Consider the following 25,038-nt stretch of genomic DNA (forward strand, 5'->3'; position numbering starts at 1 on the left):
TGAAATACTGCAAGCCTGTGGTCCAAATCGACGGGACATTCTTGTATGGAAAATACAAGCAATTTTTACTATTGACAACTATCCAAGATGGTAATCGCAATATACTTCCAGTTGCTTTTGCCCTTGTTGAATGAGAAGTTACAGATTTTTGGGCTTTTTTCCTCGAAAACTTACGCTTACATGTTATCACGAGGGAAAAAATCTGTGTCAATTCAGATCGCGGAGCTGAGATCAAAGCAACAATAGATTCTTTGGGTCCAATGTGGCAACCACCATATGTCCAACATCGGTAATGTATCTGACACATTGCTGCAAACTATCATGGAAGGTTCAAGAAGAATGATGAGCGCCAATTACTTATGCGCATGTGTATGTAAAAATGCTATTTTTTTTATTTCTCAATCATTTTCATTTTTTACGGAAACAAAGTTAGTCAGTTTTACATTTGATGCTCAGGTTACGAACAACTACCTGAAATATTTGAGTCCATGCTTCAAGAGTTACGATGAAAGAACGAGGAAATATATGATTACATTAGCCCCATCAACAAAGAAATGTGGACAAATGCATATGATGATGGATATCGATATGGACACATGAAGACCAACTTGGCTGAGGCTATCAATTCGACCTTAAAGGGGGCACGCCATTTACCAGTAATGGCTTTGGTAAAAATGACATATTTTCGTTTGGGAGTGATTTTTGCCATGCTTGGGGGACAAGCTCAAACTTGGATGCAAAACGGTCATGTTTTTCACCCAAGATTAATTACATATCTACAAAAAAGAATTGATGCATCAAATGGAATGTCTGTAACAAGCTTCTCTAGAACCCATGAATTACATAGATCCCGCAAGCTAACTCGTTCAGAGTTAATCTACGAGACAGATGGTGCGATTGTGAGTTTTTTCAAGCTATGAAGTATCTATGCTATCATGTCATAGCAGGTTGCTCGCATACCTGTCAAGACTATAACTGTTTTGTGGATCCCGTATACCGACTTTAAGAAGTGTTTAAGGTATATGAATTTGAGTTACCCCATAGGCAATGAGAAAGACCCTAATGAGGTTCAGAATTGACATCTGATTGTACTAGATCCGTCCTTATTGAGGGAGCTCAGTCGTCCAAAATCCACTCGAATTCATTATAATATGGATATTCGGGAAACGTCCAGAGAAAACGAAAGATGTGGGCATTGTAGAAACCTAGGACACAATGTGAAAAAATGTCCATCTCTTTTGTCATCAAGTAACAGTTGATGTTGTGCTTGATGTAGTTATTGTTTATGAAATCTAAGTTTATGTTATTTAATTTTCATTTACTTTCAGTTAATGTCATTTGAGAATCACTGATTAATTAAACAAGAAAACGATACAACAAAAAATTAAAAAAAGAACTAAATAATAAAAAAATTGAACAATTAAGTAATAAAAAAGTAACAAACAAAATAAATGAAAAATAAAAAATTAAATAAAAAATTAACAATTGTTGACAAACAAAAAAATTAAATAAAAAAATAATTAAGTGTATGACTCTATCGATGCATGCGTCTTGAATGTGTTTCGCAGGGCAGTGGCTGTCTGTGTCAAAGAGGATTTCTTCGTATAACTTGTTCTGCCTCCTTACTCTCATAATCAGGAGCAGATACATTTTGTTGATGAGGGACGGATGACGATATAGTACCTCCATAGAATAAGGACCCTGGAGGTGTATGACTGACTATCCCACCGCTCATAAAAAATTGTGAAAACTACGAAAAGGCCGACATCGATGAGTGCGAAAACTGTACAGGAGGTATCTGTGCATGCGGTGAAGCTTCACCCGCCAAATAACCAGTATATGAACCCCAAGTTGAATCTGCAAGCATGGAACTACAATATCCGCCAGGAGGGGTCATATAACTCTACAACGGTGGCACCATTTGGTATGGAAGCGGTGGCGTCTGACCTGGCTACAGTGGCATATAATATGATTGTGGTGCCATCTGATATGGTTGTGGTGCCATTTGAAACAGTTGTAGAATGTACAACAATGTAGACGGTGGCTACTATGAAGGTTCCGGTGCTGCAACTGAAGACGAGCCGGAAGCGCTTGCTCTCTGTCCACGAGTCGGGGGACGATGATGCTGTGACGGTGGACGTCTTTGTTGACGTCGATGAATGTTCCCACATCATGCTTCCTCAAAAATTAGGAACGATTTCCCATTCCTATTGAATCACTCATAATAATCATCTGCAACCGAGTAATGATCCACAAAAATGGGTTCTGTACGGGGAATGCGCCCACGTCGATCCTCCCATATCATTACACACTCTTAGTGCTTCAGCAACCAGTCGACTTCTTTTTTGCCCCGTCTATCGATGATATGTATTTTGTCGATATTCTTAGGTGCTTCCGGAATAGATTTTACAAAACCAAATTGGTGGATCAAGCGATTAGTGGGATGCCACTCGATAATAGCATAACATATCATAGGGATCACCGCCATCCAGACATCTAATGGGCCTCCTAAGTGATGTGGGATGCAAATCCTCATCTCTTCAATACAATAAGTAGCCCATTGAAACTAAAACAAATAAATATAATTCTTATCAAAATAATAATGTAACTATATATCGATAATTAAAAATATATTTTGTTATTTAGATACATACCTCTGTGTCATCTTTTTGATCAATTTGTAGCCTAATTTCTTCCAATTCATCAGGTAAATCCCAATGATCTTTTCTTGCACTTGACCACCTATTCAATGAAATAATTTTTATTATATACTAAATAAAATTATTAATATATGAAATCAGTATTGTAATTATCTCAATAATAGCGGGAAGACCAACAGGTTTTTCACCATCAGATATAAAAAGGGCATGTGATACTACTCCCAAGACTGGAGCAGAAGGAGACATCCATCGATAGCATTTTTTCTATAGTTAGTAGCTCAATACATATCCCTATACATAAATGCCAAAACTGTAGAACCCCAACTCAATGTGCCCACATGATGAAAATCTGTGAGGTGATGCAGTCACATACAATGAACTTGGTTGCGTGATTTTTCCGGCATTAGGAGTCCTCCTATGAGTTGTAGTATGCAAGCCCGTGCATACATTTTAACATGCTCCTCGGAGGCGTTACCACTCAAATGCTTAAAAGTTGTATCCAACCAATTTTACGGAATTCGACCACCGTTGAAATTAAGCGGGACACCTCCAAGATACTCATCGCACAATGAATTCCAGTCACCATGCGCCACACCATAAACACATCCCCATCTACCGGAAGCCCAAAATGCATGGAAACATCCTCCAGCGTAATGGTGCACTCTCCACACGGAAGATGGAATGTGTGTGTCTCTGGTTTCTACCGCTCAACCAATGCAGAAATAAGGTTGGGTTCAAGGTTACAGTGCCCTTCATATTTTGCTACGTAACCGAATCTAGCATCGACTAAATATGGCCATACAGGGTTGGTATCTCTAACTTAAGATTACGAATGAAGGGATCTAATATACGGTTTCTCTCCTAATTTAATAAATATTATAGAAATTAAAATATAAACTAATACTAAAAAAATTAAATAAATAAAATATTAACAATAATTAAAATTAAAATAGAATTTAAAATTGTTACCGTATCAACAAAATGACTCGAGATATGATGTTCATCTAAACGTAGCAAATCACCTTCCATTTTATAATTACAAAAATTAATAAAAAGTTAATATAATAAAATTTAATAAAATAATAAATTATTAATTTATTATAATATAATAACATATTTTACATTCATAATAAAATTTGAGCTTTGGGAGAATTTGAGAGGGTTTGAGCTTTGAGAGAGTTTAAATGTTTGTGTTTGGTTTGTGTTTGAATGAAGAGGGGAGGCGATATTTATAGAAGAGGGAGGGGGGTTAGCCGAATTTCTCATTAATTTGAGAGGTGTGAACGGTTGGGATATTAATGGAAGGCACGGATGGTGATCCGCGCCTTACTGACGCTTTCCAGAAACTCAAAAAGGCGTGGATGGCGATCTGCGCCTGTCATTACGTGGAACCATCTCGGATAAGGCACGAATGACCATCCGCGCTTTTCATGACGTGACACCAATTCAAACGAAATTCTGCAAAAGCGCGAATGATGATACGCGTCTTGTCAGAAAAGGTGCTAGTAAGAATAGAAGAAAGACGGCCTGAAAAATAATTATTACTTGGGTGATGTTTCGATAAAATTATCGTACTGTAGCCTGTATCTATCCGAGAGGTAGTAAAGTATAAAAAGGCATGCGCCTCCCTCCCTCCCCCCTCAAACCAGGTCAAAGCTAAACCCTTTGGGCATTAATTAATACTCTAATACGAAAGTAGAGAGAGAGAGAGAGAGAGAGAGAGAGAATTGATATTTATTAAGTAAAAAATCAAAAAGTAAGTAGAAATTAATGGAATGAGATGTGCAAGTTTAATACTAGTATTCATCATCTGTGCAGGATTCTTGATGTGGACCTGGTCAGATTCAGACTCTGTCATACGGACTCGGTCTCGGACGCCATACCAAACCCCAACCTCTTCGATTTTACACTATCTACCACCAACACAGCCAGGCAATAGGGAAACGATTCCTTTGTTGTGTCAAATTTCTCCCTCTTTTCTTATATTTTAGGTTTCTCTTCTTGTTCAAGGAGCTAGGTTCCTCTGAGTTTCGTATACACGTTTGGCAATTCTGCTGAGTTCCCCATTCTGAGGATGCCTACAGCAAGGGTGTGGTCTTGGGCAGTAGGAGCTGTCATTCTTATGTGGCTTTTTCGATCTTCTTTACTTGTTGGAGCTCAAGATGGCATCACGCACCCAGCTGAAGGTAAAATTTGCTTACGCTTCACACACCATACTCATATCAATCCCTCTTCCTGTACTCAAATTTTGCCCCCTGGATTGTATTTTGTATTTTGGATGCATCAAATGATCTTCGTTTTGGACTTTTGTCCTTAAGTTTCCTTTCTTTTGCCCTCTCCAAATTCCAACAGCCTCTCACAGGAGATGTAAGAGCATGGCCTCTTCTGAACTTATCTAATTCCTTTTTCCCTTTCCATGCTGGATGGAAAGTCCTTAATTGTTAATAATGATCATCATTTCCATTTGCATCAATTTGCAGTCAGGGCGTTACGAGCCATAAGGAGAACTTTGGTTGATAACAATAAGAACTTGAGTAATTGGAATCGAGGAGACCCATGCACATCGAATTGGACAGGAGTCTTGTGCTTTAATTCAACTCAGGATGATGGCTATCTACATGTTAGAGAACTGTGAGTGTTTAGCACAAGAATAGTGGTTTCCTTAACAACTATATTTACTTTCACCCTTGTCCAAGTAACAATTTACTTTTACACCTTATGTTGATTTGTTACTAATTTTGATTGATAGTTCAACTTGTCGAAGGTAGATTGAAATCTTAGGATTCGAGACCCAGATCTCTTTAGTGTTTTTGACACAAATTCTACTTAGCCTCATATGTCCTTTAAATAAGGATCAAATCTAGACCTCCGGTTTGACAGAGTTTTTCCTTAAGCTTGAGTCAGGATAAACTTGGCAAAAAGTTCCTTACTTTACAAATAGTTGAAACCCATAGGGTCATAGATCTCCACAAACTTGCTCTCATTTATAAGCACCATCGAATAGATCTCTTCAAACATGTCATCAACATTCGGTTTTCAAAAATAACCCAACAAATTTTTGTTCCCATTAAACTTTTCCATTATGAATTTGGATTGGATACAAGGAAAATGGTGATTGTTGGATATGAGTTTAGGTGGCATTAATGAATAAGACAAACAAATGAAGTTGATTGCGATTGTCATGGTTTTTTTTTCCCGAGATGAGTTTAAGAGGGTTTGATGCATAAGATAAGAAAGAGAGATCAGTACATGTTGCAATGGTTTGGTTTTGTACATCTACCATAGAGTTGCTAACAAATTTTTCCAGTATCAGTTTACCTGTACCTTCCTATATTTGATCGAACACTTGAATTTGGTTTTCAGTAATAATTTCTTCAACATGCTGAAACGTACTATCAATCATCTGTTCTATTTTTTTTTGCATATGCTAAAGTTTCTTGTGTATTTCGCTGACCACAACTATTATATAAAGTGAGGCTTGGAAGAAAGCTTCCAATGCTGCTCAGTGCAAACTACGCTTCCTCTCTTGTAAAGTAAGGCGGACTCTGGTTTCTTGGCCTACTTGACTGCCTGTAACATGTTTCTTGTGACAACTTCAATACTAATGATTAGATATGCTCTTGATTGCAAGGGCATATTTCTGTGAACCATTTTTTAATGACAATTTATTCATTTTTTTTCATGTTCTTTGCAGGCAACTATTGAATATGAATCTTTCAGGAAGTTTATCATCTGAGCTTGGCCTCTTATCTCGCATACAGATATTGTGAGGCTTAATATATTACCATTGATAAACTGCCTCAGTCTCATTTCAAATTATATTTTAGGATGTCTATTGCCAAAGGCTTTGGAAGTTTTTGCTGTTTTTCACTTAATGATAGTAGTATAAAGTGTTTGTTTTTCACTGTTATTTTTTCTTCTGACTTTACCGAAGGAATTTTATGTGGAATGACATAAGTGGAAGTATACCAAAGGAGATTGGAAATATTACATCCTTGGAACTCTTGTAAGTTGTCTAGGTCATTTGAAATTCTTCAGAACTGCATTAATTGTGTAGTTATTTATATATGATATTTTGTTTACAGGCTCCTAAATGGAAACCACTTGACAGGTCCTTTGCCTGAAGAAATTGGTTATCTTCCAAATTTGGACAGAATACAGATTGACCAGAATAACATATCTGGCTCAATACCCAGATCATTTGCAAACTTAAACAAAACCAAGCATTTGTAAGTATTTTCCTTATTGCTAGTTATCCCATCAGCGCATTTGTTCTTGTTTTTTCCAGTATACCGTTCCTTCATATTCATTGTTCTTTTTTTTTTTCCTTTGAACCCTTTCGAATAGTCACATGAACAACAATTCAATTAGTGGACAAATCCCTCCTGAACTCGCCAGATTACCGTATCTTGTTCACTTGTAAGTTTCTCACCAATGATTATCTTAAATTCTAGTCATGTGATTCATCTTCATTATCAGTTGCATCAGTAACCATCTAAACCCTTTTCTGATTCCCTGTACAATCATGTCACTCTGTTGCTGACAAAATGAGTTTCTGCAGCCTTCTGGACAATAACAATTTATCCGGGCGTCTTCCACCAGAACTATCCAGAATGCCGAATTTAACTATCCTGTATGGTTTGGATTTAGATTTATGCTCTTACTCAGATAACACATTGTACTTGATTCTTTACATTTCTTGACTTGCTTTAGCATTTTTAATACTTACTAATAAGGTGTTTTAGGGACTTACTGTTTATTGTGCATTTTACATTAAGCATACAACATCATCAATGTTCTTTTAGCATGTTAAGTGAACTGGATTAGTACTGTTTCTATATATTCTCGAATTTGCTACTTCGATTGATATTATTGGAGGCAAAACACAACTCTTACCCACAAGAGGCATGGGTAACTTATCCTTACCACTGAGTTGAGATCAGTACTCATCTCATTACAGATAAAATATTTTAGTTTTTTATTGAAATTTCATTTTTTTTTCTTGATAGCATACAAAGAATTAAGATCATATCTAAAGCACATCACTCAAAAGTGATCATTCAAGCTCATTGTAACTTTTTCTTATCCCATGTAACTGATCTTTTTGTCATATACGCAAGGGAAATGACTTTTCCAATTATTCGGGAAAGGAGCATATGTTTCTGAGGTAAGGCTTTGGTGAAGGGTTTGAGGACTGTAGGTGATAAGTGGCCAAAATGCAATTGATATCTGAGTTCTCAATCCAAATGATGCTAAATTATCTTTATTTCAAGTAGTGAAGATTTAGTGAACACTTTGAAGAAGCTATGATATGTTCAATTGCAGAGCCATTTTCAGAAGAAAAAAATTCTGTAGCCAATTATGGTAGACGCAGATATTCATTTGGGCATTGAATCATCAAACATAATCCGTTTATCTGTTAGGAGCTATTGAATCATCAAACATAATCCGTTTATCTGTTAGGAGCTATTGAATCATCAAACATAATCCGTTTATCTGTTAGGAGCTATTGAATCAATTCATTCCAGAAGGTGTTATGGAATGACATGTTCGCTATTTATTTGGAAAGACGAATCAATGACTTATGTTTGATTGATGTTGATATAATTGCTAAAGAAACATATTTTCTCAGCATTTCCTTCTGAATGGTGTAATATAGCTAAGAAATTAAAAGATGGAGAGAGAGAGAGAGATTCTGCTTGGGTAGTTGTTTAGCGCTGTGAGGAGAATCGTTCTGAGCAAAACTGAAGTTTCAAGAGAAGTATTTTTTTCTCTGAGTTTTTTATTTAAAAAAAATTCTGTCATCTGGTTGTGCTTAACTGCTTATTCTTTCCATATACTGTACATCTTATACTGTTTCTTTTATCTGCAGAAGAAAAAAACTGTACCTTGTATAACAATGCATGCGTAGTGCTCAGTTTCTAAATTGTTTCTTGACCTTTTGCAGTCAACTTGATAACAACAACTTTGAAGGGACAACAATTCCAGATTCTTATGGCAACATGTCTAAATTGCTGAAACTGTAAGTATTCGTTTGGATTTTCTGTTTAGTGAAAGTTTATAAAGTGATGGCGAATGGGAAGCATAGTGCCACAGTTCTTTTCTATTTTGTAAGCTATAAGAAAGATGTAGGCATTTAAGCGTTAGGCCGTTAGCATATGCAATTTGTCATCGTGTATGTAGATTCTACTGCACAAAATGGAATTAGCAGGATACATTGAGAAAATAACAAGCAATGTAATGCACAAACATCTATTTAAATATATTAAGATTGAAAAGAAAATTATATGTATTAAAACATATTTATACAATTTAGAACAGGTATAGTGTTCCACCCCTGAAATCATACTTGTGCCAATTAAGTATCAATTTAAGAAGTTTTTCTTCTGGAATGATCTATTGAAGAAGTTACACGTCTTAAATTACTAGTCATTAAACTTTTATTTTTTAGAAGCTTTATTTGGACTTGATGACGGTTAAGCATGCATTTGAATGCATAATATTCAGAGGACTTTCTCATCGTATAAATGGTTGTCTTTCTGCATCGCTTGGCTTTATCAGGAGTCTCAGGAACTGTAATTTGCAAGGACCAATACCTGATCTAAGTAGGATACGCCAACTTGGTTATTTGTAAGTTCATATATTTTCTGCTTTATCCCAAGTAATTGTATTATGTTATGGTTTCTCCATTTAAAAAACTGACCCAATATTTTATTTCTCCTCTTTATTATATAATTTTTAGAGACCTTAGTTCAAATCGGCTTAATGGTACCATACCTACAAATCAGCTTTCTCAGAATATCACAACCATGTAAGATCTTAATCTTCCAATATGCTTATCTCAGAATTTTTATGTTCCTAAAGAATCTACAACATTTTGAATCCTGTGGACTATTTTACCAATGCTTTTACATAAATAACGTGCAGAGACTTATCCAACAATGAACTTACTGGAAGCATTCCTGTCAACTTTTCGGGCCTACCGATTCTTCAGGAACTGTGAGGACTTTCTCCTATGTTTTCTGTTACGAGAAAATAATAACGGAAAAGAATCTAGTTTTATTCACCAAGGAAACATAATAGTATATATACAAGAATACTAGGCTTAGATAAAGTAAAGAACGTGAAGTAAATATATAACTTGAAACCTAAGAATAAATCACAATGCACGAACTAAACGACTTTAGTGGTTAAGGGATTTGTTGTTATCCCTTGATGTTCCGGTTTGAGCACTGTATGTGCAAAGGTATGAACGTTCATTGTCAAATGGTGAGTGTCTTTGATCAGATACTGTATTGTATTCATCCAGAGTTATAAAAAAAGGGAATAAATCAAAATAATATAAAAAATAATTTAATGTAATTACTAACACTCCTTTCAAATTGGAGCATATATATTAATCATTCCCAATTTATTACACAAATAAATAACTTGATTATCAATGTGTTTGTGAACAAATTAATAACATGTTTATTTTGTCTTCACATAACCAATAAAGATTTGTTGTCTGGAAACTTTTCACAAATGAAGTAACCATCAATTTTTTTTTTTTATAAATTCTAAATTTAATCCTAATCCTCCTATTCTGGGAAGGGGAAGAGGGGACTCTAGGGGAAGGAGGGGAATTACTCTTAGTGGATCTAGTATCTATAACTTAAAATGATATGAGGTAACAAATATGACCATCTTGATCAACTACCAACTATCCTTGCTCAGCAATCCATTTTGATATGTTTGATTTTCTCGTGATAGATTATATTTTAGATAATATGCAGAACTGTTTGGTTGTTACATCCAATTTTGTCGGTGATTGATGTTCCAAGCCAACTTCATTTAGATGTATCCACATGACTTTACATGTGGATTTACTATAGCTCTATACTTTTATTTTACATTGGATCATGACTCGGGATTTATTTTTATTGTTTTTTATACGAAATATAATATCAAAAAATCCCTTAATATTTGACAAAATAATCACTTTATCTCATTATTTTTTGGCACTTTAATCGCCAACGTTTCATTTTAGAACAAAATGTTTATTTACTAGTTGAAAACCGTTAGTTAACTAACGATCAATGTTTGTCACTGACATGGTAAGTCTTATGTGTCCAAAGTGATGACGTAGCACATGTCATGTATTCAAAGTGATGACATGGTATATATCATATCTTCAAAGTGATGATGTGGCATATGCCAATTACCACAGGTATATAGGTGATGACGTGACACATATTAAGTGTAAATAAGTGATGGTATACCACGTCATATCATCACTTTTCGACACAATGAGTTGGCGTGTGTGCCTCATTCGCAGAGAATTAGGTGGCTGAATTTGGCAGACCGTCCAGAAATCAAGTTGTGCACCTCCTTACAACGGTTGTGACGTAAAAAAAAAACTGTGGATGGTGGTTCATGAAGGAGAGGAGTATATTGGAAAAATAAAAAATTGGGGAAATTTTCTGAGAAAGAAGGAAATCAGAGAAAATAGGCTTTGATCACCATGTTACGGGAAAAAAGTAACGGAAAAAGTCTAGTTTTATTTAGAAAGGAAATATATTATATATACACGGATACTAGCCCTATATAATGAAAATACGTAAATCAAATATCTAACTTATAACCCAATAATACATTACTGTAATATAAATCATTTAATTCTATATACTTTAATTACAATGATTGCAGGATATTTGAGCATTTATTGTCAAATAATTGATAGTTTCTAAAACAGATACTACCACTTGTAATCACCCTATAGATTAATAAAAAAAAAGGAAAAGGTTACAGCCTTTAACATTTTCCTTCACCTTTCTGCTTTCTATTTAAACTTTTCCCCCTTATTTTATGAATTTAGTTTTTTTATGCTGCCAAATATTCTCATCGCAGGTCACTTGCCAATAATTCATTGAATGGATCCATTCCGTCCTCCCTTTGGCAGAACAAGACTTTGAATGCAACAGAAAGTCTTATTGTGTAAGCACCAAAAAGAGCAAATGCGATTTAGTTTTTCCCCATTCTTTCGACTCTGTGCGCCTCAAAGATTTTGGAGCTAATATGTTGAGCTGCAATGTTATTTTGCTTGGTTGATTTCAGTAGCCTTATGTGTGTGTGTGCTGTTGTTGTGGTTGGAATTTTATTTTTCTGTGTTTAAAAATGCAAAAATTTGTTAGAATGTTCAATCATCAATTTTAGCATATTTTCTCACTAAGCTGTGGCCTTTGGCTCGTTGACACTTGCAGGGATTTGGAGAACAATATGCTTACTGATATTTTAGGCAGCACTAACCTCCCTCCAAATGTCACTCTCTGGTGTGCTTCTAAACTTGCTTTTAATGTTATCTCTAATGAATAGCATGCATATTATGTACATTATTTCTTCATCAGTAATAAAATATATCTTTACACGTGCGTTTGCTCAATGAAAATTCAGTTTTTTTGGGGTACTTTTAATGTATACACTGATGCTGCCTCTGAAATTATTACTACACTGCTTGGATTAATTATGTGAATAATTTCATAATAATTTCAGGCTCAAAGGGAACCCTGTGTGCTCAAATAACAACTTAAGCTTACCCCAGCTATGTGCATCTCGAAGTGATAATGTTGTTAGAAGTCAGTCTGCAACAAACTCCACTGCTGCCTGTCAACCTCAGTCGTGCCCCTTCCCTTTTGAATATTCACCTACATCTAACTTATCTTGCTTTTGTGCTGCACCTCTTCTTGTTGGATACCGGTTGAAGAGTCCTGGTTTTTCAGATTTTTTGCCATATATAAGTAGATTTGAGGAGTATCTTACCAATGGTCTTGAATTGGATTTTAATCAGCTATATATTGATTCTTTTGAATGGAAAAAAGGACCCAGACTGAAAATGTACTTGAAGCTCTATCCTGTTTATAATGCCAGCAGCAACACTGGTAATTTGTTCAATAAAAATGAGGTTCAGCGAATCAGGAGAATGTTCACAGGATGGCATATTCCTGACAGCGACATTTTTGGACCATACGAACTCCTCAACTTCACTTTACTGGACATCTATAGGGACGGTTTGTCTTGAAAACCCATCTATTACATGATTATATTTTCTTTGCAACTTTATGGGCTATAAACGCAACAAATGCAAACATTGAAGTATACCATAATAATTTAGTTAAAGTTTGATTTTTATGATTTCCCTTAAATTTTTGGATGGTTGATTTAAACCGAGTGAGCTATGAAGACATGAGCGACAACATTATGTTTATATTACCTTAAACGTTATCATTCTCCACAACTTATGCATAACTCGATAGGCATTGAAACTCTTCATAATTTGATGATTCAGTGATTTACATTTCCATGTCCTCTGGATTAAAGGAAAACTTTAGAAAAATGGTTTTATTGCCCTTTTTTCGTGGTGAGATTGTTTGCAGTTCTAATGGCTAAAATTGGCATTCAGATCATAAACCTTTTCTCTGATCGTCTGCCACAGACAATCTTAATCAAAGCATTCTATGCTCTTACAAAGTTTCCATTTCTAAAATGACCTTCAAAAATAAGAAGATCTAGCTAGATATTATACGTTGAGCCAACCACAATTGGGATGTTTACAACCTGGAAGACAGTTGGTATTGCTTATTGATAATGTATCACTTATGACTTGCCCATGCAGATATGACATAAACCTAGCTTTTTCTGCCTGTCTCTATGTGTTCATAATTCTAACTTCTCATTGGTGTTGCAGTGTTTGTCACCACTTCAAAATCTGGTATCAGTACGGGTGCACTGATTGGTATTGTACTTGGGGGTATTGCTGTTGCAGTTACATTGTCTGCAGTTGTCACTCTCTTAATCTTGAGAGTGCGATTGAGGAACTACCGTGTAGTTTCAAAACGTCGTCAAAGTGAGTATCGCAAAATTTATAATAGGATTGGCTAACTATGAAAAATTGCAATTTCCATTTATACATTATGTAATCTGTGATAAAATAAAACATTATTGTTTGGTATTTTGAATTATTTTTCTATTCTCTATCTGGAAATTTGTGATTGATTTTGGACTTTGTTTATCGTCTTTTTGTTAAAATGAATAAGGGGAAACCCTACTTTCTAGTTATGATCTGTTGCATACTTCTAGAAAGGAAAATTAGTATTAGCATTATGCCTTTAAAATTGTTTTTGTGTATATACTGGAGATTGATTTAGTTCTTGTAGGAATGGACTGAACTTGAACCCATCTGAAAACACTTATTCTTTCCTTACCTCCCCAAACTCAAGTTGACCCTAAAATCAAAGACCCGACTCCAAACATCTGAGCAAGAAAATATCCAAAAGGAAAAAAAAACCCGAGCCTGAATGAATAAGGCATACTGAAACGGTTGAATTTTTCCATAACATCAAAAATTGACCAGGCTAGCCCAAGTCTGAAAGAAGCCAAACCTGAACCTGCTCATTAGCCATCTCCACTAATAGTTTTCTTTTCACCAAATATTATCCTGTTTACCTTTAAAAATTTTCCTGTTTCTTTCTCGTATATTTGCTTTAGTTATTTTTGAAAGAAACTTGATAGCGTGTATTAAAAGATGGATCAATCCAAAGATCCTTTTTACCAGTGTAAAACAAATTTGCTATCAACATTGAGCCTGTTTTCTTTACAGCTTCGAAATCGCCAATCAAGATAGATGGTGTCAAGAGTTTCACTTACACGGAATTGGGTATGGCAACAAACAATTTCAACAGCTCCGCACAAGTTGGCCAAGGTGGGTACGGAAAGGTTTATAGAGGGACTTTGCCTGATGGCTTGGTAGTAGCCATAAAACGTGCTCAAGAGGGATCATTACAGGGTGAAAGGGAGTTCCTTACTGAAATTCAATTATTGTCAAGATTACACCATCGGAACCTTGTATCTTTGATTGGATATTGTGATGAAGAAGGCGAGCAGGTACTTTTACTCATCTGCTATGGATCGTGTATATTGTACATTTTCTATAAACCATCACTTAAAAGATTCAGATTACCTTTGGTATCCTCAGCTGAATCCCTTGTACCCTCAAACCAATTTACCTGGTCAGCAATATGACAGAGGAGCCGTTGTTTTACAGTTTCCGTTCACTTATGCATTTGAAGCAATTAAACAAAGAATTTAAACTGTTTAAATCGAAAACAAAAGTGAAAGGTGTAAAACCATTTTGAATTGCCATTGTTAACTGATGTCAAAAAAATAAATAAATAAAATGAGACGACACACGCACACGAATGGAGAGGTACTACCAGGTTTAATAAGCTTAGAGTTGGCTCTTTTGTCACATTCAACTAAGGTTAATACTTTCTTCTAAGTTCTAACTTCATTCTTTATGAGTAATATTAATGTGCTACAATATAGTAAGACTGGCTCTTCATTATTTTGTTTATATTTGTTGAAGATCATTGTATGGATAAAATCTAATAGAAGTCATTTTGCACATTCAGATGTTAGTATACGAGTTTATGTCAAATGGCACTCTAAGGGATAATCTTTCAGGTAATTCATCATTTTGATAAATTATAAAATAAGGAATGCAAATGTCACTTTTACTGATCTTGCTATTTTTTATGCCTATATTAAATGCTCTAATCTAGTGCTATGTTCATATGATATAACAGCCAAGTCTAAAGAGCCTATGAGTTTTGCAATGAGATTAAAAATTGCCCTTGGTTCAGCCAAGGGAATCCTATACCTACACACGGAAGCAGATCCTCCCATATTCCACCGAGATATCAAGGCCAGCAACATATTATTGGATCCAAAGTTCACTGCAAAGGTTGCTGATTTTGGCTTATCAAGACTTGCCCCAGTTCCAGATGTGGAAGGGGCAGTTCCTGCTCACGTATCTACAGTTGTAAAGGGGACACCGGTAAGTTTCTTGTGTTGTTCATTTCAAAGAAATGACGAAACTATAAACTGTAGCTTCACAAGAGACCTAGTTTTGATTCTATTTCTCTCTCCTTTTTTTCTTTAATGTGGTCCATTTCCTCTTATATCGGCGAACTACATACCCCTTTTTTAGATTGAAACAGCAATGATTTAGCACCGAGACTTTAGATGGTAAAATGAAAATTTTGAAAGTACTAATAATACAAACAAATCAGAATTCAAGCCAGAGATTGATGTGATTATGAAATACCTCCTTCGTACTTTTTAGAGTTGCACCAGTCCAGAAAACTGCTAAGAACTGGAATTTAAAATATGTGAATTGACGTGTAATTATCAGTATGTGGTCCAATATATCTAATATATCCATCTCTAATGGAGTAATTGTTTTTCTTGTGGCAGGGTTACCTCGATCCTGAGTATTTCCTGACACATAAGTTGACAGACAAGAGTGATGTATATAGCCTAGGTGTTGTGTTTCTGGAGCTTTTGACTGGGATGCAACCGATTTCACATGGAAAAAACATTGTTCGAGAGGTAAAGTTTTACTTCTAGTTCTATCAATATGGTATTCCCTGGAAATTTGATCTTGGTTTCAGTATCCCCTCCCCTTTCTCATGGGAAATTTTAGGTCAAAAATAAAAGTTATTGAGTTATTAGACTAAATGAGATGTAGGTCATATTTACTTTCTTTTGAATAAAATAGAGAAATTAGCAGTGTTGTTGGGTGCTTGGGATTACAAATCTTCTGATGGTTTGCTTTTGTGTCCTTATGGAGCATCAGGGACTTGTTCATTTCGGTATTTGATGATTGTCATATCCTCTCCTGACTCTTTGTTTCGTCTGTGATTATTTATTTTCCATAATATTAATGTTAGTTTCAATGGGTATCAGGTTAACGTTGCATATCAATCTGGGATGGTATTCTCGGTGATCGATGGGAGAATGGGTTCTTATCCTTCTGAATGTGTGGAGAAGTTCTTGACATTGGCCCTCAAATGTTGCCAAGAAGAGACAGACAGTAGACCTTCAATGGTGGATGTGGTTCGTGAGGTTGAAAATATTTGGGTGATGATGCCAGAGTCAAACATGGGGGTTTCCAAATCCATTGATACCGTAGATGAAAAGATGACGCCACCACCACCATCATCGTCGTCGTCGTCAATGGTGAAGAATCCCTATGTGTCATCGGATGTTTCAGGTAGTGACCTTGTCAGTGGAGTCATTCCCTCCATCACGCCTAGATGAATGAAGATAGAAGCTACCTTTTTGGACCACCGATAGCTACTTTGTTGGTTCCTTATATGAATTACGATGTGTAGATAATCTCGTGCCTTGTTCAGATAAACCAGTACTAGTTTGTTTACGTCTTATGCTCTTGTAATATTGCTTTTTCCTGCTCTGCGTCTGTGCTAACCAACAAATTAGGAACACAAAAGTGCTATTGAATTAATATGCATTCATTCCTTCGTTATTTCTTTGCCGGATAACACGAATTGTTATCCGTTCCTGCCATCTAGAATTAAAAAGGATTTTGAAAAGTACGGATCATTGTGAATCAAAATTATGGAATTTTTAGTTATTTTTAAATTATTTATTTTTATAGTTATTTAATACAAATTAATTTATTATATTTATATAATTAATATATTGTATCTTTTTTTGTTATTATAATATTAATATATGTTTATCCTAAAAATAAATGAACAGTATCGATTGGGTTTGTTCAAAATTGGGTATCCGGTTTTCTGGGTAGTATATTTGTCGGCCCGTCTGGATACCCGATAGTCGGGTACCCTCATTTTAGAGTCACGTGTAGCGGTTCATCTATTTCTTTAATTTATTTTTCTTTCAAAATCACATAGAAAATACATAAAAATTGAAAAGTTCATTATACACAATCCATACACAAAAATTAGATATTTGAAGTTAGATTTAAGGATATATATATATATATTAAAGTTTATTTCCAAAAGAAAAAATTAAAGTTATTAATATCGATCGTATTTTTTTCGAATCTCAGATTAACAAATTAATTTTTTTTTGTAAAATTTAAAACTTAAAAGTACATAATACAAATATAAGAAAAAATTAGGGATTTAAATTTAATTTTAAGGTAAAAATATTAAGGAATCTAAAATAAATATATAATTTAAACAATATATATATATATTAATATTACCGGGTCAGGTTGGGTATCCGATTATAAAACATTTCGGCTTAGACTCGACCCAACTACTCGGAAAAAAATCACAGGTCGGGTACTTGGCCTGGTCGGGTAATTTTTTTTTAGAGAATTACCCATTTTTTAGGTTAGGGTCGACGGGCAGGGTCAACAGGGTCGAGTATTTTTAACAACCCTAGTATTGATACTAACAGTGAATAATGTTTAAGATTGTTCAATTTGATCCTTGAATACTGATGATGGTTATGATGTGATCCTTGAAGTATGTTGAAAAGTTTAATTAGTCCATAATTTAAATTATAAAGACCACTTTGTAACACCCCAAATTCTGGGATAGTAGTTTTGGGTTTACCCGAGAGGTATGTGGATCTCGTGAAGTTCTTAATTAAAGTCGTTGGGCCATGTCTGGCTTAATTAGGTTGGATCGAGCCCAATTGTTCATAAAAAGATGATCTTTGCATAATAGAAAAATGAGAAGGACCAAAATCATAATTATCTCATTTAAAAAAATATGAGAGCTTTATCTTCCTTCGTCTCATTCTTTCATTTCATTCCTTCTCATTTCCTTCTCTTATTTCATCTCCAAGTGTCTATATCAAAGGAAAGTTTTAGAGCACCTTTTATATTTCTTTTAAGTTTCAAATTAGTCCATAATCCCTCCAGTAAATTTGTTTAAAAGATTTAAGCTTTGGGTGTCTTATTTTGCTAGCAAAAGTGGGGTTTTTATCATCCAAGTCCTAGAGGAGAGTGTTGGTTAGCTAAAGGAGCTTCATTTCGAGTTTCTAATATCAAGGTAGTGTATTTATAATGATTTGCAATATTAAGGCTTACACAAGCATGAATATTTGTTAAGATTTGAGTATTTGAGCATTTTAGGGTTTATACTTGATTTCATGATTATATAATGTTTTTGATGTAAAACATGTGTTTTTATGGCACTTTATGACAGTAAGTAAATTCTTTAAGCTTTAGCAGATGTTTTGGGATCAAACTAAGACCTTTAGGATGATTTTTGGGTGTTTCCCGATGTTCGCGTTTTGTGGGTACTAAATATGGACGCGAAATATGTGCAATTATACATAATCGAACAAGTAATACAGTGATGCGTGAGTATCGTATCCATAGGGATTGAAGGAAATTTATAAGTTTAATCAAAGAAAATAACTAGTTTATTTAAGTATAGTTAGTGTGATGGTATGTACCAATGAGAATGTTGAGGCAATGTGAAATGTATGTTGGTGGAGATGGAATAATAGTGTGATGTGGGAGCAAATAGGGATGTCTTGGAAAAATGGATGGAAATTGGAAAAATAAATTGAGTGTAGTGAAACAAATGAAAATGTAAAGACAAAACAAAATGTAAACACTGGATTTGAATAAAATGACTTGATAATCCTCACACTACAAGCTACTATAGAAATGAATAATAGGAGTCACTTAGGAAACTTAAGTCTATCTTCTCATGATGGTCTTACTTCTATGTGTTACTTGTCCGACAGAGTTTGCTAATGATTCCCTACGCTATCTCTAGTCAAGGGACTCGATAGGTTAAGAGTACCTTGGCAATACCTCTCGGCGTTAACAGGTGCAGGTATCTCATTGGTTCAGATCAACAGAATATGTCACGGTAATACCACTCAGTGTCAACAGTAGTATCTAACCTCTCGATCGAGCACTACTCATTTTAGTCGATTGAAATCCTAGCCTTATGTCTAAGGGTGGATTAGGACTAGTTACTGTATAAAACCCATTGTTTATGTTGATCATCCTTAGTTTCTCTCGAACATTAAAGATGAGCTACTTAGTTTCTCTCAAACACTAAGTGTTTTCCTAAGGAATGAATACTCTCATAGTTCCTACAACCTTAAAACATTAAGCACCATAAGCAAAACAAATAAGAACATAAAGAAAAACAACCATCCATTAAATAAAAAGCTTAAACATCTATAGTGAACTCCCACCAAATAAAGCTAGTTCATGGTGGGATTCAAATATTCCAAGCAATAAGGCATGAAGATCATGTGTTCCATACAACCCAAGTATGACAAGTAATAAAAACAGCAAATGGATGGAGGAAAAACCTTCAACGTGCACTATCGGAGCTCCCCTCATCCACCACAAGCCACCTTAGCTTGCTAGCTCCTCTTGGATGTCTAGCTCGCCACTCCCTCTAGCTTGTTAATGAAGAAATGCCACGGCAAAAGCGAATGACAGAAAAAAGATCATTTTTCTTCCAGCTGCCTCTTTACTCGTTTCTCAAGAATTTTAGCTCAAAATGGTGTAAAATCGAGTCTTCTTTATCCGGTGGCTTCATCTCCTATTTATAGTGGGGAATAAACCTATAGATTTGTGTCAAAATTCCCATGCGACCCTAAGTTTGTTTCCTTCACGTGAGGGTGCTGTAGAGGTAGTATTGGTTCCCTCTTGAGCGACTAGCAATTAGGCATAAGTGTAGACAAGATCAACCGACCAAGATGGCAGATGTTCCCTCCTAGGTGTCTGACATCTAAAGGCACATGAAGATAAGGACAACTGGTTGAAAAATATATTCCTTTGTCTTTTTTCCTTCCGAAATGCCGTCTGAGTTGGCATTTACATTCTGCTCAACATTCCCAATTTGTCACGACAATTCTCCTCGCTCATCCTTGCTCCCAAATCGTGCACATCATCAAACAAAGCACCTTCCCCATAACGCAACACCGTTTTCAAAATAAAATGCCACGACAAAATATATTTCTGCTACATGCAACTATATGCTCATAAATACATCTATATGATCTGATATAACCTTTTAGACAGTCAATAACTTAAGTGAAAAGACCCTAAATATGGTCTTTTTACGGAGTTATCACACCCCCAAACTTAAGCTATTGTTTGTCCTCAAGCAATGGATAGTAGTAAGCAAAATAAAAATACCATGGCAAGTTCAGGTTCAAGATAGTCATATGGGATAGAGTTTCAACCCTCAGAACAATTGGCTTCAACATGCTAGACTAATTTGAGAAATCAAGTGTTGTCCCCTAGGGCAAGATCCTTTGTGTTTGTGTGTGTGATTGTATCAAGTCCATGCTTAAGAAGTCTAGAAAATTTCTAAGCAAGCTCTCTTATTTTGCCACAACATTTACAAGTTGACTCCCACATTGTTTTCTTCTTTTTTTAACACTGCTATGAGGGGCAGCTTATCACACCTACCATTATAGACTTGGAAATGAGATGGAGTAAACACTCCATTCCCTAACATATTGGGCAGAGTCATCTCGTGACTGTTTTCATTCACTCATTTGCTATGGCTGTCATTTATTTAAATGAAGTATCCAAAAAATGCCATGACATAGTGGAGTGTCCCTCTACACTTATCTGAAACATTTATTCAGAATTTCATTTTTTTCCATCATTTGTCATTTCAAATATTTTTTTTCATTTTCAGGAACATGTTGGGTTTTCATCATTCAAGGACATTGTCAAAATTTTACGCTTAGACATGCAAGACTTCTCTTATAAAAAAATTCTAAGTTCATTAAACATGGAAACATATAATCGTGTATCAGAAAGTTACAAATAAGAAAGTTTTAGAGTTGGTTCCATCATCCTAAACAGTCACGTACATTCAATTTTAGTCATAAAGAGTTCATCATCATCGGGCATCATTAATTTCTTCCAATGAACTAACTCAAAAACTTACTAATGTCATGGCATATTCATTCAACTAATACTATCATGCAATGACTTGAGAACCCTACCTCCCCCAAACTTGAGAGAATCATTGTCCTTAATACTAAACAAAAACTAAGTAAAAACTAGACTGCATGCAATACAATGCAATACAATACAAGGTACCTTGACTATTTATGGTGGTGTTAGGGCTACCGTGCGACGTGGGTGCTTACACAATGGTATGGGACTAGAGTGTTCAGAATCTGTTGGTGGTACAATAGGGGGTCCTAAGGCATTCAGGGATCAAGGTGAATTGAGGCTCCTCAAGTTTAAACGCCTTCTTCAAACGGCGTCGACTCCTTAGCTGAGGGAATTGTTATGGCATTTTTTATTGTTCTGCATTAAGTGGCTCTGTGGGCTGTGAGGATGTTGTCATGGTTGGTAGCTGGAGCTCAGTTTCTAGGCCTGCAGTTGCTGACACTGAGTGGATTGGATCAACATCTTCTGGCTCCTCCTTATTAGCGGGCTGGAGAACATCTGCTGATGTCGTGGCATCCACAGAGGTACGTAAGAGCGTATCAGGGAAGACTTGGATATCAAGAGCAACGTGCGGGAGGAGCTCCATGAAGGTACGTAAGAGCGTTAGGTTGATGGTCAGCTTTGCCACGTGATCCTGGGTCTGCTAGGCTACCTCCTCTAGAGCGTCTAGTGTTGCCATGCCATCTTGGTTTGCATCAGCTCGGGTGGTGCTCTCCTCTTTCTCCTTACCATTGTTTTCCTTGAATCTAAACAATGAATGCAGCCTGACCTTTGTAATACCAGGCAACCCAGGCAATATTTCATCAAACTAGTCATTGGGCACCTTCTTCTTACAACAGAGTACCAAGATGAGTTTTAGAAATACCAGGGCACTGGCAGGTCCTTCAAACAAGTATGAACTTGTTCCACGATTAATTTCCTATTTAATAGAGTGCCCTACCAAAATAGAGTACAGCAGAAGCATCCTCTATAGTAAGACAGTGGTGTTGCGGGTAGTGGGGAGAAGGTTATGCTTCATGAAATGATTCCATAACTTATTCCTCAGTTATAGCCTCTCGCAATACACCGATCTTCGGCTGGCTTTTTGCCCATTCCACTTTGTATTTGAAAAGTAGAGGTCCTCCAATATGTCATGGTAAGTCTCGTTATCTACTATCTTTGCGAATGTGGTGTGGCTATCAACAATATCATGCAATTTAAAGTAACGATTAATAGTCGAAGAGATAAAGTGAATAGAAATTCCGCGAACCACCACGACATGTTGATTTGGGTCAGTTAAATTGGCATAAAATTCCTTCACAAGAGAGGCATTCCAGTTCCCTGGATGCCTATCAAAATTTTTCAATTACGTTGGTGGACAATGTCTATGACATCGCCTCTAAGGTTGGCATCTTCAGCGTTGGAATGAAACATAACTCAAATAAAACCCGACGTTTTTTACCCTTGAAACGTTCTTACATCGTTTCGTCGATGAAACGTGGTAGAGACAAAGGAGTCATGCTCGACGAACGTGAGCGCACCATTGTTTGGTTGACAAAAGAAAGAAAAAATGAAAAAGCTTGAAGCTTTTGGTTATGGTGTGTGGTTTGAAGTAGGGGGAAAAAGAGAAAGAGATGAAGTTGGAGTGAAAGAGTACAAAAATAGAAATAAAATAAAAAGGGAGAAATGTGAGGTTATTTAATCGGTGGATGGGGTTTGGGTTGGGAAAAAAATTAAAGCATTAAATGAAAAGTAAATCTAAAAAACGAAAAAAAATTAAAAAGTCAAAAGTAAAGATTTTCCCTCCTATTTTTTTTGGTACAACTAACTTCTATGTCCTTAACCGTAAAGTCCTCTCATGCCATCTGCGTGGGTCCCTAAAAATTCAAAAGCACTTAATTAATCGAAAAATAAATGAATATAAAATAAAATAAAATAAAATAAAATAAATGTTTTATTTATGCACATGAGTAAATTCAAAATGTCATGGCGTCTTCAAAATACTCTGCAGATTCAGGCACCTTGCAAGAAGAGTGTCGATTTGTCACGCAAGGGTGGAGCTCCTCGATAAGCTTTCAGACGTTGACAGTTAATTTTGGAAATGGTCCCATCATATATATTACTGATATCAACATCATCATGAGGGTAGACATGGTGTACTTCAAAGGGTCTGGACCATCGTGAGTTTAGTTTATCAGGAAAAAGCTTCACCCTGGAGTTGAAGAGGAGCATCTGCTGTCCAATATGAAAATGCCTTGGAAAAAGCATTCGATCATGCCACTTCTTGGTTTTTTCCATGAAAATCTTAGCATTTTCATGTACTTGTGATCTAAATTCTTCTATTTCATTCAGATTGAGTAATCGTTGCTCCCTAGCTAGTTGTACATCAAAATTAAGCTTATTGATAGCCCAATATTTCTTATGCTCTAACTCCACAGGTAGGTGGCATGATTTCCCATACACCATCTTGAAAGGTGACATTCCCAATGCCATTTTGAATGTTGTTCGATAAGCCTAGAGTGCTTCATCAAGCTTTGGGGACCATTCCTTCCTTCTAGGATTCACCATCTTATACATGATTTGCTTAATCTCTCGGTTGGACACTTCAGCTTGCCCATTGGTTTGTGGGTGATATGTCATGGTAATTTTGTGTCATACTCCATATATTTGTAATGCATTAGCAATTATATTGTTATCAAAATAAGTACCCTTATCACTAATGATGGCTCTAGGTGCTCAAAATCAGGTGAAGATGTTATTGTGAAAGATCTTGAGCACGATTTAAGAGTCATTATTTGGTGTTGCAATTGCTTCAACCTACTTAGATACGTAGTTTACAGCAAGAAAGATATACAAGTCTCCAAAAGAAGATGGGAACGATCCCATGAATTCAATGTCCCACATCTCAAAGAGCTCGATCTCCAGAATATTTTTCAATGGCATTTCATGTCACCTGGAAATGTTCACAGTGCGCTTGCATCTATCACACGCTCTGCAAAATGCATGAGCATCCTTGAATAGTGAAGGCCAGTAAAAGCCTAATTGTAGAACCTTAGCACCAGTCCTCGTACCTCCAAAATGGCCTCCACAGGGGGCTGCGTGGCAATGGTGTAGAATGTCTCTTTACTCATCCTCAAGGACACAATGTCAAATTATTTGATCGACGCATTGTTTGAATAAATATGGCTCGTCCCAAAAGTAGAATTTAGCATTATGATGGAACTTCATCATGCCCTGGTTGTTCAATTCATATGGTAAAATTCCACAAAAAAATTGATTATATCAGCGTACCATAGATTGCCGTGGCATATAAAATTTTCTCATCAGGGAATGCATCTTGAATATCTAAAATGTGATGGCATTCAAAATTATTTTCTAGCCTAGATAAAAAATCTGCAACCTGGTTCTCAATACCTTTTCTATCTATCACCTCTAAGTCAAATTCTTGCAATAGTAATATCCACCTAATGAGTCTAAGCATGGCATCTTTCTTGTTGACTGAGTATTTTATAGCTGAATGATTAGTGTGAACAATAACTTTGGTGCTTATCAAGTATGATCTAAACTTTTCAAATGCAAATACCATAGCAAGTAATTCCTTTTCAGTGGTTGTGTAATTAATTTATGCTTCAT

At 35.7% G+C, this 25,038-nt stretch overlaps 2 protein-coding genes across 3 annotated transcripts; one reads left to right on the forward strand and one right to left on the reverse strand.

Annotated features, from left to right (window-relative positions):
* The first annotated feature begins 4,627 nt into the window (after positions 1-4,627).
* On the forward strand, positions 4,628-16,920 carry LOC120143199 (probable LRR receptor-like serine/threonine-protein kinase At1g06840). Of its 2 annotated transcripts, XM_039157587.1 has the most exons (20): positions 4,628-4,846; positions 5,141-5,291; positions 6,355-6,426; positions 6,595-6,666; positions 6,746-6,889; positions 7,008-7,079; positions 7,222-7,293; positions 8,608-8,682; positions 9,222-9,290; positions 9,403-9,471; positions 9,588-9,659; positions 11,550-11,636; positions 11,903-11,971; positions 12,192-12,706; positions 13,384-13,542; positions 14,296-14,579; positions 15,107-15,158; positions 15,281-15,531; positions 15,951-16,085; positions 16,443-16,920. In XM_039157587.1, the coding sequence occupies exons 1-20, from the start codon at positions 4,735-4,737 to the stop codon at positions 16,794-16,796; spliced, it is 2,886 nt and encodes a 961-aa protein (XP_039013518.1). In that variant the 5' UTR covers positions 4,628-4,734; the 3' UTR covers positions 16,797-16,920. The 2 variants fall into 2 exon arrangements, with proteins under 2 accessions (XP_039013518.1, XP_039013523.1); XM_039157592.1 differs by lacking the exon at positions 7,222-7,293.
* Positions 16,921-23,418: 6,498 nt separating this feature from the next.
* On the reverse strand, positions 23,419-23,898 carry LOC120141206. The gene has a single exon (XM_039156142.1). The coding sequence runs from the start codon at positions 23,896-23,898 to the stop codon at positions 23,419-23,421; it is 480 nt and encodes a 159-aa protein (XP_039012073.1).
* Between the last annotated feature and the right edge of the window lie 1,140 nt (positions 23,899-25,038).

This window comes from Hibiscus syriacus, unplaced genomic scaffold (genome assembly GCF_006381635.1).
Source record: "Hibiscus syriacus cultivar Baekdansim isolate YM2019G1 unplaced genomic scaffold, ASM638163v2 tig00002237_pilon, whole genome shotgun sequence".
NCBI lineage: Eukaryota > Viridiplantae > Streptophyta > Magnoliopsida > Malvales > Malvaceae > Hibiscus > Hibiscus syriacus.